General features: G+C 38.7%; 2 protein-coding genes across 3 annotated transcripts; one reads left to right on the top strand and one right to left on the bottom strand.

The window, feature by feature from the left end:
* The first annotated feature begins 6527 nt into the window (after positions 1–6527).
* On the top strand, positions 6528–10246 carry LOC113692328 (guanine nucleotide-binding protein subunit gamma 3). Of its 2 annotated transcripts, XM_027210721.2 has the most exons (6): positions 6532–7028; positions 7120–7332; positions 8863–8915; positions 9058–9102; positions 9184–9228; positions 9527–10243. In XM_027210721.2, exons 2-6 carry the CDS (start codon positions 7189–7191, stop codon positions 9882–9884), a joined length of 645 nt encoding a protein of 214 aa, XP_027066522.2. In that variant the 5' UTR covers positions 6532–7028; positions 7120–7188; the 3' UTR covers positions 9885–10243. The 2 variants fall into 2 exon arrangements, with proteins under 2 accessions (XP_071908952.1, XP_027066522.2); XM_072052851.1 differs by having other exon boundaries at positions 6528–7332; positions 9187–9228; positions 9527–10246.
* Positions 10247–11349: 1103 nt separating this feature from the next.
* LOC113692063 (subtilisin-like protease SBT1.8) lies at positions 11350–15239 on the bottom strand. The gene is made up of 2 exons (XM_027210403.2): positions 13313–15239; positions 11350–12348 (listed from the first exon to the last, which is right to left on the bottom strand). Exons 1-2 carry the CDS (start codon positions 14943–14945, stop codon positions 11672–11674), a joined length of 2310 nt encoding a protein of 769 aa, XP_027066204.2. The 5' UTR covers positions 14946–15239; the 3' UTR covers positions 11350–11671.
* Positions 15240–15458: the final 219 nt, after the last annotated feature.

The raw sequence follows: 15458 nt of genomic DNA, 5'->3' as shown, positions 1-15458 counted from the left end.
TCCAGCTAGCGCTTCTTCAATTGATGTTTAGGACTACCGGTCCGCTCTCACTATTAATTATTTCTTACCTTGGGAAAAGTTAAATTATTTGGGAATAATTCGAGATTCCCTTAAAAATGCATTAGAAGTTAAAATGCTTAAAAGTTATAGTGCCCTGATCATACTTGTATGCTAATGATTTCAAGACCACGTTTGTGCTATCAACAATTACGGTTTAGATGGTTACCTAGCCTCGTGCTAGCATGTTGCTGAAGATTTTGATGATTCAGGAGATCGAAGAAGAATGTGATTGTAAAATGACAAGCTTGTGTATTGGAGGTTAAGTTTGGTCCTCTCCAGAGCTGTTAAACGAACCGAGCTGTTCGTTAGCTCGGTTCGTTTCGGCTCGTTCGTATTCGTTAAAGGCTCGTTCGAAAGCCTTAAACGAACGAACACGAACGAATTTTTTTGTTCGTTTAATAATCGAGCGAACACGAACATGTTCGCGAATTTTAACGAGCGTTCGCGAACAAGGACATAATTATCATTTAACAAATTTTAGGGTTACTCATAAGAAATTCTAAAACTTTTCCCTTCCCTTTCCAACCTTACTTTTGTTTTCCTTCCCCATTGGCCGCTGCTGAAAATTTGTACTTGTCTTATGGCTGAATTTTTATATTTGAAGGACAAATTACTTTGTTTTATTTGTTGTTTTTATGTTAATGTTGGTTATGCAGTTATAAGTTATTGAATAATGGAATTTAGTCATTTAGTATTTTAATTATTTTTTAGGATGATTAATGATTTGTGTGGCATATTTAAGGCCTAAAATAATCTGGATTCGAACTTTTCGAGCGTGTTCGCGAACAGCTCGTTTATGTTAAATGAGTCGAACACGAACACGAACACGAACTTTACTTTACAAGCCAAACACGAACACAGGTTTAGAGTTCGAAAGTTAACGAACGAACACGAACGGAGTTCGAATCGCTTAACGAACAGAGCTCAAACATGAGATACTCGGTTCGTTTCGGTTCGTTTACAGCTCTAGTCCTCTCCTAGTTTTTATTTTCTTTTTCATATCAATAAAATAAAATAAATTTTTTTAAAAAAATAATAAGTCGAAGGTGTTTAATCCAAAATCTCTTACTTACAATCCCTCGTACCTTGCCACCCACAACTCCCTCCAATGCTTGTGATTCTCTGTCAATTTTCTGTTGTGAGAAGAATATTTTGGAGCTGATTAACTTCACAAAGTTCATAGTGTTAGGTAAATCTTGCTTCCCAGTTGCTGTAAATGATTCCCCTCCAGTAAACATAAACCCGAGCGAATTAATCACTTTCAGGTTTCGTCTTCTTCTTTTTTCTTTTTTTTTTTGGCAATAATTTGTACAAAAAGTTTTGGTAAACAAAGAAAGAGATCTTTTCTTTCCTTTGTCGCATCTTTGCTTGTAGAACAGGTAATTCCAGAAGAAAAAGACGGCATTCTTTATTCTTTTTTCTACAAAACGGAATATAGTCAAATAGAGAATGAAAAAGAGAGAGAGTTAAAGTGGTCATCCAAGGCATCAATAATTGTACGGTGCAATGTAGATACTAGGATAACAATACGAAAAATATAAGAAAATGTTATCTGCACTCTCGCTATCATTTTTATCATATGATTTTTATTTATTAAATTACATGATTAAATAAATGGTGCGAGAGCAAATAATAATATTTTTCAAAAAAATATAACAAATGGGGAGATTTTGCAACGAGTTTAGATCCACAAATGGGCAAAATAGGCAGTGAAGTTGTTGAGAATGAAGAATCATTAGCACTGGGATCAACCGTAAAAGCCCAACCCAAAATGAACGGACGGAAGAAGAGGGGTAGCCAGCCCATTTAGTGATCCAAATCAGCATTCGAGTACCAACTCCCCCATTAAATACTCAGATCCAGGTGATTGGGAGATCGGGCGATGGGGACGGGAATGGTGGTGAATGGTGACTGGTGGGGATGGGGATGGACTAATCAGGAATTTTATTTTTTTCAGATACTTAAATACATAGGTACTATTATGATTTATGACCAGTGTGCTGTTGCTTCACGTGACATTCATCAAACTGGGCACGTACAACAAGTTACTGGTGCTTCTACTGTTTGTTCATAACCTCAAACACGTCCGATCCCACCACCGAAGGAAAATGTCACTCTGATCTTAATGGCTACGTTGAATTTCCCGTAAAGCCGGACAAAGTTGTCGCAGTTTTTTTTAGAGTTTTTGCAGAAAAATAATTACTGTAGCACTTTTTGTTTGGATAGAGTATTATTTGAAATATTATTTGGAATAATTACTGTAGCACTTTTTGTGATGTGATGTATGTGAGATAAAAAGTTGATTGGGAATATAAAAAGGTGAGTTGGGAAATGTATTTATGATGCAAGCGAAATATTATTTGGAATAATATGTGTATCCAAACACTCATAAATTTGTAAGAATTTGATGCATATAAAATAAAAAATTGATTAAAATATGTGTTTATGAAAAATTTAAATTTTTGTTTGTTAGAAAACTGCAATTCAAAAGAAATGTATGATATATTGAAGTTGAAAGAAAAAAATTTACAATATATTGAACTTGATTCTCACGAGCGCTCTAAAGATGGTTGGTTTGGTTCTTATTGTTGTTAATGTAACAAAACTAGCATAACCGCCCCCCCCCCCTCCCAAAAAAAAAAAACAAAAGAAAGAAATGAATGGGAGGGGCTTAACTTGGATGGGTATCAACAAAATAATTTTAGATTGGAGAGAGTAACCCGTTTGAATTACTACTTTTAAAAAATTTGTTGTAAAAAAATATCATACTGTAACAATTTGATATATAGAAAGTAGAAAATTAATCGAAAGAAAACAAGCTGTCTAATCATTGCTAATTGGAACCGTCTAATTAATAATGCCTCTAACAAAGCAAGCAGACAAACTCTTTTTGAACTTCGTTGATTTTAAGAAATTATTATAAACTCGGACGTTTTTTATGAACATATTTTTAAAATTTTTTTTATCTCATATACGTTAAATCGTTATAATGTATTTTTTATAAAAGAAACTCTTAAAAATAGCAATCCGAGAACACGGGAGCGACGCTTATCGTTAGCCAAAAATGGGTGTAACCCTCAATGATTTGCTCATGCAAAGCAACTTTCGTACGCATGAACTGTGAAACCAATCCGCTTGAAAAGCACTTTGCTGTCTGGTCTACTCAAGGCCCCAAAGGTTCCAACAAACTTCGAGGATCAAATAATTTCCTTTTGTGTTCGTGAAGTTTGGACGTTTTTCACAGCACTATTCAAGTTTATTAAGAACCAGAATCTATTTCAATTTCTATGAAATGTAATTAAAATTAATTTTATATGATCATACATAACAAACATTGCATTAAACTTAGCAAATACAAACTTATGGAGGTTTCTAGGACTAAAAGCAAAAAAATAATAGTAGTCTTCTAGGTATTATTAGCGTAGAAGAATTTTTATTCCAATCTGTATAAAATTAATGCTAAACACATCAATACATTTTGAACTCTTAAATTGCCTATGCAATATTCTCAATGAAAGGACTGAATGCAGGAAGGTTCCGCTTCACTTTAAACACATCAATACCTTTTTTTTTTTTTTTTTTATCTGCGTACGCTTCACATTTTGAAAAAGTAATAAGTGTTAAAGTTTCTTAAAAAATGCCCCCAAAAACTCTCAAGAAATGCAATCCGAATATCTTCTATGGCTCCAGTAGGAGGGTAGGATAATTGCCAATACACACTTGAACGTTAACTAATTATTAAGGAGGATGTGCCTTGATTATGTACTCGTTTAGACATCTAAATTATGTGGAACTTACCATATAAATAAATGTGTGCATTCGCATTTATTGTGCCCTCCATGTTTAGCTATTTTTTCAAATTAATTTCATTCCGGCACCATTAGCCAAACAAATTGTTAAAGAGTAAATCTTATATACACTATCATGGTTAGATATGTGACACACGAATAAAATTTAAATTCAATGAGTTTTCATGCATTCAATGATGACGGTGTATACGCTATCAGTGTGCGAAAGATTAATTCATTATTAAATGATAAAATATGTACAATTGCAATTACTGCTTTTTAATATATATATATATATATACATACATCAAAAGTCAAATAAAGAGGGGTGAGTTAGTAGTTTTACAAAGAATTAAACGAAAAAACTAAACGGACCTAAAGAAGTTTGCTGTTTTCTTTTGTTGATAATTGTATCAGGTAAAAAGATAGATGACCCGATTTTAAATTTCCCAATGCAAGAGACAAGAGCAAGAAGGAATATGTGTGTGTGTGTGTGTGTGTGTGTGTATATATATATATATATATATATCACATGCAGCTGCTTCAATGAACCTGCATTTTTTTGTTAGTACAGCAATACGAAAGAATGAAGTTTTTTTTATCATCTCCAACTAGTACCATTTAGACACCTACCAAAAAATTGTGATACCGCCTCCCGTAATTCGGACCGAGTGTCAGTGATGAATTAACCTCTCTTGTTAATGGCCGCAGATCCTGTTTTCATACATAATATTGCGCCTCCCCTTTCTTTGCGGCGATGCGCTGTCCAGTGTCCAAATGCCATTTGGAAAAAAAAATTTATAAATTTTATTTATAAACATGATTTTCAATCAAATTTTTATTTTATATAAATTACTTTGGCAAATGTATTACAATTTCAAAGCAAGGACCATAGAGCTGACCCTTTTCTTTTTCTTCTTTTTTTTTTTTTTTACCGCTCCATCTGCACTGCACTGTAACAATTAGAATTCGAAAATGGCAACTGGGATTTTCTTAAATAGAAAAATGTTTCTTTAAATGATGGGCACTGACTGGGAGCAGTAAAATATTCTAAGAGGCTGCCGTTTTACTGTAAAAACGAGGATGAAGGTGCAGTGATGGTAACAGTCAATTTAACCCCAGCTTTCCGTTACAAAGGGCTACCTTTTTTTTTGCCCTTTTTTTTTTCTCTCTATCATACAGTGTGCACTGGCAGTCACGTGCGATCTGAGGTACGGCGTCGACCTTTTCGCTCGCACACTCTTCTCAGGCACCCCGCCCCACCACCCACTGCTTCGTCTGCAAAACCACCGTGCACCAACTCCAACACCCACCACACCACACCACACCACACCACACCACCGCTGCTGTTACTATTCCTTAATTTACACACACAACACACACTTCAGAGGAAAAAAAAAAAGAAGAAAAGAAAAGAAAATCAACGGCAAACTCTTTCTTACCTCCAACAATGTCCACAGGCCCCGTTGCACGCCAGCTCCTTGCAGTTGCACCCTTTTTCTTTGGTACTGGATAGTTCTCCTACTCTTTTTCTGAAGGAATAGTAGTATCAACATCTCTCTATTACATCCGATAAGTGAGATAAGGCCCGTGTATATGGGACTCGATGCTAGACGCTCCAATTCTTTGGTCTTAATCTTGATCATTGCCTTCGTTGGCTTAAAACCTACCCAACTTGAAAGTCGCCAAATCTTGTACTTAATTAAGTAATTAATGGAACCGATATCGACTTATATAAAGGTTGATCAGTACTAGTGCTTACTTGAACTTGATTTTAAGCATACTCTTTCATTATATCAACCAAGTCTGGATTATATTTACACATGAGACAAAAATTATATCTCAAAAAAAAAAATTCTTGCTTGAACCTACTTGGATTGTAATTTTTTTGAAAAAAATTACGTCTTCAATAATCATATTGTTCAATCACTTTTTTACTTTATAATTGAAGAATATAATTATCTTTTAATTTCTCTAAAATATTTTTATTCAATGTAGGTTGTTATTCGCATAAACTATCTTATTTAATATAGATTGTTAACTTATCACATTTAATACATTTAGATTTAATATGAGGACTGATTCTTTCTTGACCACCAATTTAAGTTCCCATAAACCATAAATTCAAGTTTTCATGAATAATTAATATAAAGTTGTAGTATATTTAATATAAGCGTATTTTTTAAAAATAGCAACCTAAATTTGTTTTTTTCAAGGAAGTTAACTATTTTTTCTTAAACTGTGTGAAAGAAAAACTAAAACTATCAAAATGGGATGGAGAGTGCATAATATATTTTTCTATAAAAACTCGAGGGAATAACGATTCAAACGGATTATAACATATGACTGCTGTCCACCTTAGAACAAACATATACAATTCAAGCTCGACTTCAAACAAAAATCAAGTCAATCCATATAGAAGCCCCGTCCATTTAGTTAGATGGTTAACTAATTATACATTTAATCAGAGTCGATCACAAAACACATCCGATCCACGTAGAGGGATAACTTTGTACAACTGCAAAATGGTGCAGCAGCATAAATGAATCATTGATGTCACTTTAAAATCTCATGCATGCATCAATAAATATTCTACTGTGTTAACAGGATAGTTAGTAGTGTGTGTGCCCGCGAGTAGGTGTAGTAGTAGTGTAGTGTGTACGCATATTATTAGCAGTCGTTGTACTAATACTTCTGTGGTTGCTGTTGGTGCAGCTGCAGAGGCTGCTGCTGCTGCTGCTGATGCTGATGCTGCTGCTGCTGCTGCTGCTGGCTGGCTGGCTTGAGAGAGTGTGAGGTGAGAGTGCTGTCATTGTTGTTATGTGGCAGAGCTTTTTGGGGTCTGGGCTATTGTGGTCTCTGGGGTCTAGTCTCTGGAGGCTGGACCCCTTAATTTTCCCCAAATCGAGTCAGTCAGTGCAGTAGTAACTATAGTCAAGTCGGTTCATTATTTTTCTCCATTCCATTTCCTTTCCTGCCAATATGCATTTTGCATATTTCATATTTGCATTCTTTTCCGTCATCTTGTTTGCTTCGTTTCCCCATAGGCCATACCTACGATCTCTCGTCTTCTCCCTCCATTTCTCTGTGCCCCCTGCGTCCCTTCAGCTCTCCTTCTTTCTATAGTGGCAGGTGGCAACTACTTTACTATTCTTTCAGTGCTACTTGTATACCTATTAGGTTTGTGGGCTGTGCGCCATTATTTAAGTTTTTAACCGCTACCGGTACCAAGTTTTTACTTTAATTTTGATTGCAAGAACCTGTAATGTAGAAGCTAGAGAGCAGGAACGGAGGGCTTGTGGGATTTCACCGTTGTTCTTTGCTGCATATTCCGCAAGAAATGGCTGGTCTGGGTAGCACCGCCAAAGCGCCTTCACTTCCACCCCCACGCCCAAAGTCACCGCCTGAGTATCCAGATTTATATGGAAAGCGGCGAGAATTAGCCAAGGTTCAAATGCTGGAAAGAGAAATTCGCTTTCTTGAGGTAAGTTCAAATGTTATTATGGTTCCCTCCCTCATCTCTCTTTCTCTCTCTCTTTTAATTTAATTAAAAAAAAATTTTTTTGGTATGCTGTGTTTCGAAAGGGCAAGAAGAGAGGACAGAGATAGGGGCCAGAATCGAACCCGAGACAACAATAATGACTTGACCACTTAGCCAAATGACCACGAGGATTGTTAAAACATAGTTCAACATTTTCTAACTGTTGGCCCCTCACAGAAATGTCAGAGATTAATCATATAGTAGGACATTAGCTTGAAAGATTGAACGGGACATGGATTAGAAGCGAAGTGTTCGACTTTTTCTCATTTGTTTCTTTTCATTAGGAAGCTTTTCCTTTTAGTTTACCACTGGAAAATCACAATCTTCTTTGCTGGCTGCAATTAGTTAAGTAGGACCATGTGCCTTTAATTGGACTATTATAAGTTCTATTTGAGTTAACTAATGAAGAAATAAGTTGGACGACTGAGTAAAATACTACTACTGTTTCCAGTAAAGAAATTGAGTTAATAACTTGCTGCTGATTATAGAAATTTTAGTATCTTGATACGCCAATAATTTGTCCAGGATCTTTGTTTTTTTTATGTAGCTCAGATCCCACATTCTTGCTGTTCCATCCTTTTTGGTTCAGTAGTATTTCTGCTCTGCCTTGTTATTTGTTTTTCTGTTTTGAGGTTGATCATCTCGAAGAAGAATCCAGGACACCAATTATTATAAGCTGCCAGAACAAAAAGTAGTCAGTTCGGACAAAATTCAAGCTTGTATACAGTATACCTGCTTAAGTTTTTTTAACGAGTTACTGTTTCTGTGACTGATATTGACTTGAAAGGTGCCAGCTTCCTTTACTTGTTTCATTCAACTTGCATCACGCACTTAACAGAATCCTTGCTTCTAAATGAGGAAGTTGTTGGGCTCTAGCCTCAATAATGCATCTCATCTCAGTTCTGAAGGGTGAATGCCCAGATCTCTGTTGCCCCCTTAACTAGGCCTGTATAACAGTGACATGAATGACAAGACGAGAGCTTGCTGAATTACTACCATTGTAGATATTTGTCATACGGTCAGTGGAATAGTTTTCCAACTAGTATGCATTATCACATTGGAGTGGCAAATTTAAAAATTTGGACTTTTATTCCTTTTTCTTCTTTTTCTTCAAGCATCCAGGCCATTTATGGAGAAGAGGCTAGTAATGTAACGAAAAGCACGAACCATTCATGCTGTTTGGAACTGAAATTTCAATTGGAAAATTCTCCTTATGAGTGATTTCGGGTTCATGTTCAAATTCTAGTTTCATCATTCCTTTAAAAAAAAATTTTTAATTTTAATATGACCATGGTTTATCCTCTGAATCCTTTGTCTAGCATTTGGCAGCCCAGAAAACAATCGAACTCGGGAATGAAGTTTCGTTTATTTCTTCGTATCTCAAATTAGACTAATTAAACTGGCAGTCACTCTTTACATTTCATTCTCTATGAACTGTCGTTGGCATATTATTGACATCTTCATTGTAAGCAGGACGAATTAAAATTCGTTGAAGGCCTTCAACCTGCTTCCAGATCCTGCAAGGAGTATGTGTAAATTTTTGTAAATGCACCTTTAAAGTAGTTCATTAGCAAGGCTCGTCAATTACATGCTCTTTCCATAGTTGGGAATTACCTAATAAATAGCTTCTGATTCCCGTCTTACTCAATGAATTTGACAACTTCACAGCGTTGCGGATTACGTAACAGCAAATTCAGATCCTCTCATGCCAGCGTAATAAGCTTTCAACAGTCCTTTTTAATTACCTTGAGAAGTAACTACTGTTGTCTTACACGAGATAATTCTTTGTGGCAGAAGTAAGAGAGTTCATAGATCTTGTTGCTTCTGGAAATGGCTCTGGTATGTTCTGCTCATTGAGTAATAAGGGTTACTTTTCTCGCGTTAGATATTCAAGGAATAAGGCAATTATTTTGTTTTGCTCAATAATATGAAGCATGGTTTGTTTTGGCTATGTTTATGCTACATGTTAGTCAGTGACTACAGAACATCTTCAAACGTTTTTTTTTTTTTTTTCAAATTTTAATTTTATAAATTCCCCTGCATTTTCTTGATCTGTTTTTGTTGATGCCTTCCATCAACATTTTGATGCATGCAAGGCCGAATATGTGTATTAAGGTACATTTTCCTTTGTGTACAGTGGATCGTCATGCTTCAGCTTTTCATGGATTTGCTGTCAAGGCTGTGTCCCTCATCTTGAGATGCCGCGCTGCTGTGGCTGTAGTAACTTGTGTGATTGTAGTATATCATCGTCGTGCCCATCCATCAGATGTTCAAAACCCAAGTGCCACTGTTGCTCCTGCTCCTGCTTCAGTTCCCAGTGCTTTAGAAAGCCCGCATGCGGCCTAAGCTGCCGCCGCATTCCCAAATGTCCTTCTTGCTCTAACTGCTGCTTCTGCAATGGATGTACATCCTGTTACCCTAAATGTCTAAAGGTAAACCTTTGCAACGGATGTTGTACAAAAGGCTGCTGCTACAACTGCTATATATGTTATTAGCATATCATCAATTAATAAATACACTAAAAGAAGCTCAATCTACAATACCCTCTTCTCCCAATTTTTTATTTAGGTTCTTCTGCGTTTATTCCTTTTGATGTACTGAACTAGAATAGTTACACCACTTCTCTGCATTTTTATTACCATCGGGTACCAAGACAACTTCTTCACAAGCAGCGCCCGATTTCCGGGCTTTGAATCAAGTGCAATTGGCACCATTACACTCCAAGTTGTCGATGGAAGTGTGGTCGCACCTTTTTTTTTTTTCCTTGCTCTCTGGTTATGGTACAATCGTGTGCTTGTATTCTTATTGCATTCCCAAAATGACTTGTTGGTTTTTGGTCCCTAGATCAGCTAGCTACCTTGCAAAGCAAATTTGTAAATCAGATTTACCTTGAACACATGTTTACAAGAAGCCCTCTTTTTCCATGACATATTTGGCCCTCACCCAAACTTGTTTGATTGCATCAAAAAGAAGCTTTGGGAGAGTTCTCAATCACTAATGTTCAGCAGTAGCTGGATGTGGATCAAACTAGCAATGGGACGGGTGAGGCTGCGGCAGGGATCCTTCCCCCGTAATCTACAGCCCTGCCCCTTGCTTTTTCCATGTTCCCATAGGAGCACCGCGGTTGTGTAATTATATTTTTATTTTGCCATTATTTTATGCGCACACCCCATCAATAACAACATTGTAAATCACTTGTTTAGATTTTTAACTAAATATTTAATGTCAAATCAAAGGTTAAAAATCACTTTAATCTTTTTTAATCCATTTCTCTATTTTTAATAGCAAATCTAAACTTATAATTATCATATTTGTTTATATAACTTGCACTATGTAAAGAAAAATTGGAGTAAAAATAACCAAATAATCATTTTTAAAAATTACGGGCTTGGGGGATGCGGGAAGGATCCCTGCCTCAGCCTATATAATCATTTGTTTATATAACTTACACTATAAAAAAAAACTCTCTCTATTGATATGTAGTTATAATGTGCATATGTATATATATGCAAAAAATTATATATAGATTTTTTTTAAAAAAATTTACATTTATAACGAGGGACGGGACAGGGGTATCCTCCCACGTCCTTTTAAACCCCGCCTCTGTTGCTTCCCGTACATCAAATTGTTTCGTGGCCACGATTACGATCGTTAATTTTCTTCTTTTTCCTCGGGGATATATAGTCGATAGCTTTTGGTATTGTTCTTTGTTGAGCCTGCTCAACATCTACCCACAAGATTAACAAATTTGACTCCTTGCTATATTGGATTAAAAAAAAAATTAGAAATTTTGGGTTTAGACTCCTCTTTTCCCTTCTCAACTTCTTAAATTTTATTCCTTCCCTGTTAGGAAAAAAAATTTAAATATTTGAAAAAAAAAAAAGAAGAAAGGAATTCATCAGGTTACATCAAACCAAAACAGTGAAAATGCAGATGGTTGACACTGAAACAGCAAAAAGATGAATTCGTCAGGCTCAGGCATGACCGCCGAATGACATGTTATATTATTTGTGTAGTTATGGGCCGATGAGAGAAAGCATCAAACTTGCATACCAGGGCTACATATATATATCTCTCATTTCAAGATCCAACTAACTTGTAAGTACAAACTTTCAGCGCTGCTTTGTTTTTTTTTTCTCTACTAAAAATTCTCCGGAGCCCCGATGATCTTCTGAGCATCAGAAGGCATATATTGTAGCTTCTGTCCTTAAGCTTGCGAGGGCAATATTACAAATTTAACCCTTTTGGGGCTGAGTTAAAATCATAAAAGACGATCGATCATTCACTGCAACCCTCCTGACTGTGTCCAGGAGAAGGCAACCGGACTCCTGACTTGGTGTTCAGCGTTGGTCCAAGCGATTGAACCAAATGCATCCTTAGTCATTGGACTTACGCCCTTCTTCGAAACAAATGTGACCGTGTATCGCTGCTTTTCTCCTACACTCTTGAAAACAAGCTTAGATGGCTTCACCGTCACCGCCACAGTTGAAGGTGCTTCAATGGTGGATTGGTAGATGGATGCTGCAGCTCCCACGTTCGTCAGCTCGCGGGTATATCGCACGACTCTCGTGCTGTCGAATAGGATAGAGAATGATGGATAGTTGAGGTGGCCAGGGTCTTTAAATTTCCTGGAACAGGTGACGTTCGGGCGCTTGACTATGCTCTGTATTTGCTCAGGGGCATAATTCAAGGAGCAAAGGAAGGCAACGTAGTCATCAGGAGTAGCGTCATAGACAAGGCCGGGAGAAATGGCCTTGTGGGGGTCGACATGACCAGCCCCATGAGCCAATGGGGTGGAAATTGTAGCATCCGCAGCATCGCGCAGAGGGGAGTTGGTGTTGTCCTTATTATAGGCAGTAGTCATAAGCGCAGATTTGATTGCACTTGGACTCCAGTCTGGATGTGCTGCTTTCAGCAGCGCTGCCAATCCGCTAATATGTGGGCATGACATTGATGTACCTATGCAATTCATTCATGAAAACAACAACTTAATCAATGATTATATATATATATATGTGTGTGTGTGTGTGTGTGTGTGTACACAAAAAAAAGGACCATTATAAAAAGTGCCGCAAATTCCCATGCGAAATTCTTCCTTTGGAAAGCATACACTATGCGGGTCCACTAATTGTATTCATTTCGATCCATAATAGTGCTCGCAACTAGTAATGCACGCCTAAAACTTTTTGGGACCATCCCCTTTCAGTTTCAGTACCCCCCCCCCCCCGCCACTTAGACCTGAGAATCGATGTTCACTGTGCAGCATTCTCAATAAAACATTTTCATATGTTTCCCTCGTCACTGTTTTACTTTATATGCATCAAATCAAATCGGTACATAATATATTTTTTTTATAAAAAAAATTCAGAAAATAGCAACAAAACAAACGGACCTAAAACTCAAGGTAGGAAGGAGAGAATCCATTACCCTATAATGAATGTCGTTGTCTCCTTAGAAAATCCACGCCATGGTTCTCTCTCTTGGTATGGCTGGCTTTAATCATATATTTTGGCATGATCAAAAAAAGGACTGATGATTTGTTTTTTAACCCATGATTTCAGCATGTGCTAACTTTACTTTTGTCAGCTAATTCAGTGTCATTAGCCTAAAACAAAACCACTCTTTCACACTAACAAAATATCCAATTAATTAGAGTATCACATAAGACTTCACCATCTTTCTAGCAGAAAAAAGTAACGATAACAGATCAAGCTGCAACAAAGAGCGAGCACCCTTTGACGCCTGCCTGCCCTAGAAAACTCCCACCTCTAAGAAAAAATTTTTTTTTTTTTGTTTTTTTTGAAAATCAGGTGAATATGTTCTTGAGATCCACGATTAACATATAATTTAATCGAATTGAGCAACTTATAAAAAGAGATTTTTTTTTTTAAAAAAAAAAAATTGAGCCGTTGCTTGAGCTCACCAGACATGATGTTGAACAGAGTTTTCCTCGTATCCTTCTGAAGCCCAGTCGGCCCAACAGCCTCAGACCAAGCAGCTAGGATGTTGACTCCAGGTCCAATCACATCTGGCTTCAGGATTTGTGGGGTCACCATATTGGGCCCTCTGGAGGTAAATGCTGCCACCACCGGCGACGGCTTGACATTCACCACCGTCCCACCGAAGCTGAGCGCCGCCGTGGGGTTACTATTACTCTTCACATACTCCCTTATAACATCACCAACCTTCCTCCCCACCGCCACAGCCGGCAACAGATGACTATCCGCCACCAGCTCCTCCCCACTAGCCTCCGTATTAGCTAATATCATCCCGATCCCACCAGCATCCCTCACCACCCCACCCTTCTCCACCCTTGCGTTAACACCTCTATCACACAAGACAACTTTTCCAGTCACTTGGCTGGGATCGAGTGAACCCGGCATGCATAAATTACTCGAGACATTGTTACCCCTGTTGTAGACCAAACCCACAGATTTTCTCCCCATCCCTTTCCCGCTGTACAACGAAACGCCTGCAAATTTCTGGCCACTCCCGAGTACAGCATAAGCTGGGAAATCTCTGTCTATGGTTCCGGCTCCAACCGTCATTATCCAAGGAGCCAAATTAGCCAACGAGGCCTTAGCTGGGCCGCTATTGCCTGCTGAGCAAGACACAAGTATGCCCTTCTCCATAGCTGAAAATGCTCCTATTGCAATCGTATCCCGATAGTAAGGCCCAGAGCCGCCACCTAGTGATAGCGAGAGCACATCAACCCCATCCAAAATCGCACGCTCCATTCCTGCAAGAATATCAGAACCAAAACATCCAGATGTCCAGCAAACCTTGTAAGTGGCCACCCGGGCGTGTACGGCCATGCCTCGGGCAGTTCCGCTGGCGTAGCCGAGAAGGCTAGCATTACCTACAGCAGACCCAGCAGCAGTGGACGATGTATGAGTACCGTGACCGTCGTGGTCGCGAGGGGATTCGGTTTCTCTCGACGGTTTTTCCCCAGCGGCCATGTGGTAACCTCTGGAGAAGAACCTTGCACCTATTAGCTTCTTGTTGCAGTGTACTTTTGGATTGAAATCCACGGCACTCTCACACTGGCCTCGCCATCTGGATGGGACATCCGGCAGGCCCGCGTCAGAAAAGCTCTTGGACTCGGGCCATACGCCAGTGTCCAGGACGCCAATGATGACGTCCTGGGAGGCCTGGTTGAGTTCTTGCGGGGTGTGGCCAGCCCACAAGCCGAGTTCAGAACCCAAGCCGAGGAATTCTGGGCTGCGGGTGGTGTGGAGTTGGTAAACTGCATCCTCGTAGACCCCGAGGACCTCATCGGATTGACGGAGAGACTCGGCCTCCTCGGGGTCCAATGAGGCAGCAAAACCATGGTAAGCGGTGGTGTAGGAATATACTATAGAGTCAGGACGGGAGGAGGCTGTGAGGGACTGAAGGCGGTCGCTGTACCAGTCGGTATGAGTAGAGTAAGACGGAGGCTTTTGGTGGTGTTTCATTTGGACTAAGTAAGTCTTTTTGGCAGAAGTGGGAGTGATGAGTAGACATGATTGGAGAAGAAGGGCAGCGATACAGGAGGACCAGATCGCAGAACCCCCCATTGGTGCGTTGTAAAGTAAAAAATTAAAAATCAGAGAGGAAATGAAGGGTGAAATTAATGGGCTGAATGAAGTTGGTTAAAGATCACTCTTAAGTAATTAGTAAGTCGGGTTGTTGGCGGGTTGTGTGAGTTGTAAAGGGAGGGGCGGGGGTAGGGTTGGTCTGAGGGGAGTGGGATTTTTGTTGGCGGCTTGTGTGAGTTGTAGAAGAAGAAGAAGGACGAAGGAGCGTTGAAATGGAAGAGGAAACAGTCGCCGTGAAGTACGACTGTCAGAAAGGAGGGGATGGATGGAGGTGGAATGAACGGAGGACTCTTGTCGGGTTTATAAGCACGAAATGCTAATTTACGAGGCTTGGAGTTTGTGTTTCTTACCGTAATGCCACTACCGCACAGCGGTTTTCCCTACGATTGGGGGGGGTTTTAAATTTTGAGGGTCGTGCTTTACTGCTCATTAACCCGGTGAGTGCTGACTGCTGAGTAAGTTGTGGTGTGGTTTTATTTAATAAAAAGGAAA

The sequence above is a fragment of the Coffea arabica genome, chromosome 6c (assembly GCF_036785885.1).
Source record: "Coffea arabica cultivar ET-39 chromosome 6c, Coffea Arabica ET-39 HiFi, whole genome shotgun sequence".
In the NCBI taxonomy this organism is placed as follows: domain Eukaryota; kingdom Viridiplantae; phylum Streptophyta; class Magnoliopsida; order Gentianales; family Rubiaceae; genus Coffea; species Coffea arabica.
Note: the sequence above shows the minus strand (reverse complement) of the source record. Positions and strands in the feature narration are given on the sequence as shown.

What these genes read in the sequence shown, in the direction of transcription:
- LOC113692063 (XM_027210403.2), bottom strand. Translation starts at nt 14,945, where the DNA reads ATGGGGGGTTCTGCGATCTGGTCCTCCTGTATCGCTGCCCTTCTTCTC. An exon ending in TCTGTTCAACATCATGTCTG is followed by an intron (nt 12,349 to 13,312) that starts GTGAGCTCAAGC and finishes TGAATTGCATAG; the next exon opens with GTACATCAATGTCATGCCCA.
- LOC113692328 (XM_027210721.2), top strand. Translation starts at nt 7,189, where the DNA reads ATGGCTGGTCTGGGTAGCACCGCCAAAGCGCCTTCACTTCCACCCCCA. An exon ending in GCTTCCAGATCCTGCAAGGA is followed by an intron (nt 8,916 to 9,057) that starts GTATGTGTAAAT and finishes ACAACTTCACAG; the next exon opens with CGTTGCGGATTACGTAACAG. An exon ending in TGCTTCTGGAAATGGCTCTG is followed by an intron (nt 9,229 to 9,526) that starts GTATGTTCTGCT and finishes CTTTGTGTACAG; the next exon opens with TGGATCGTCATGCTTCAGCT.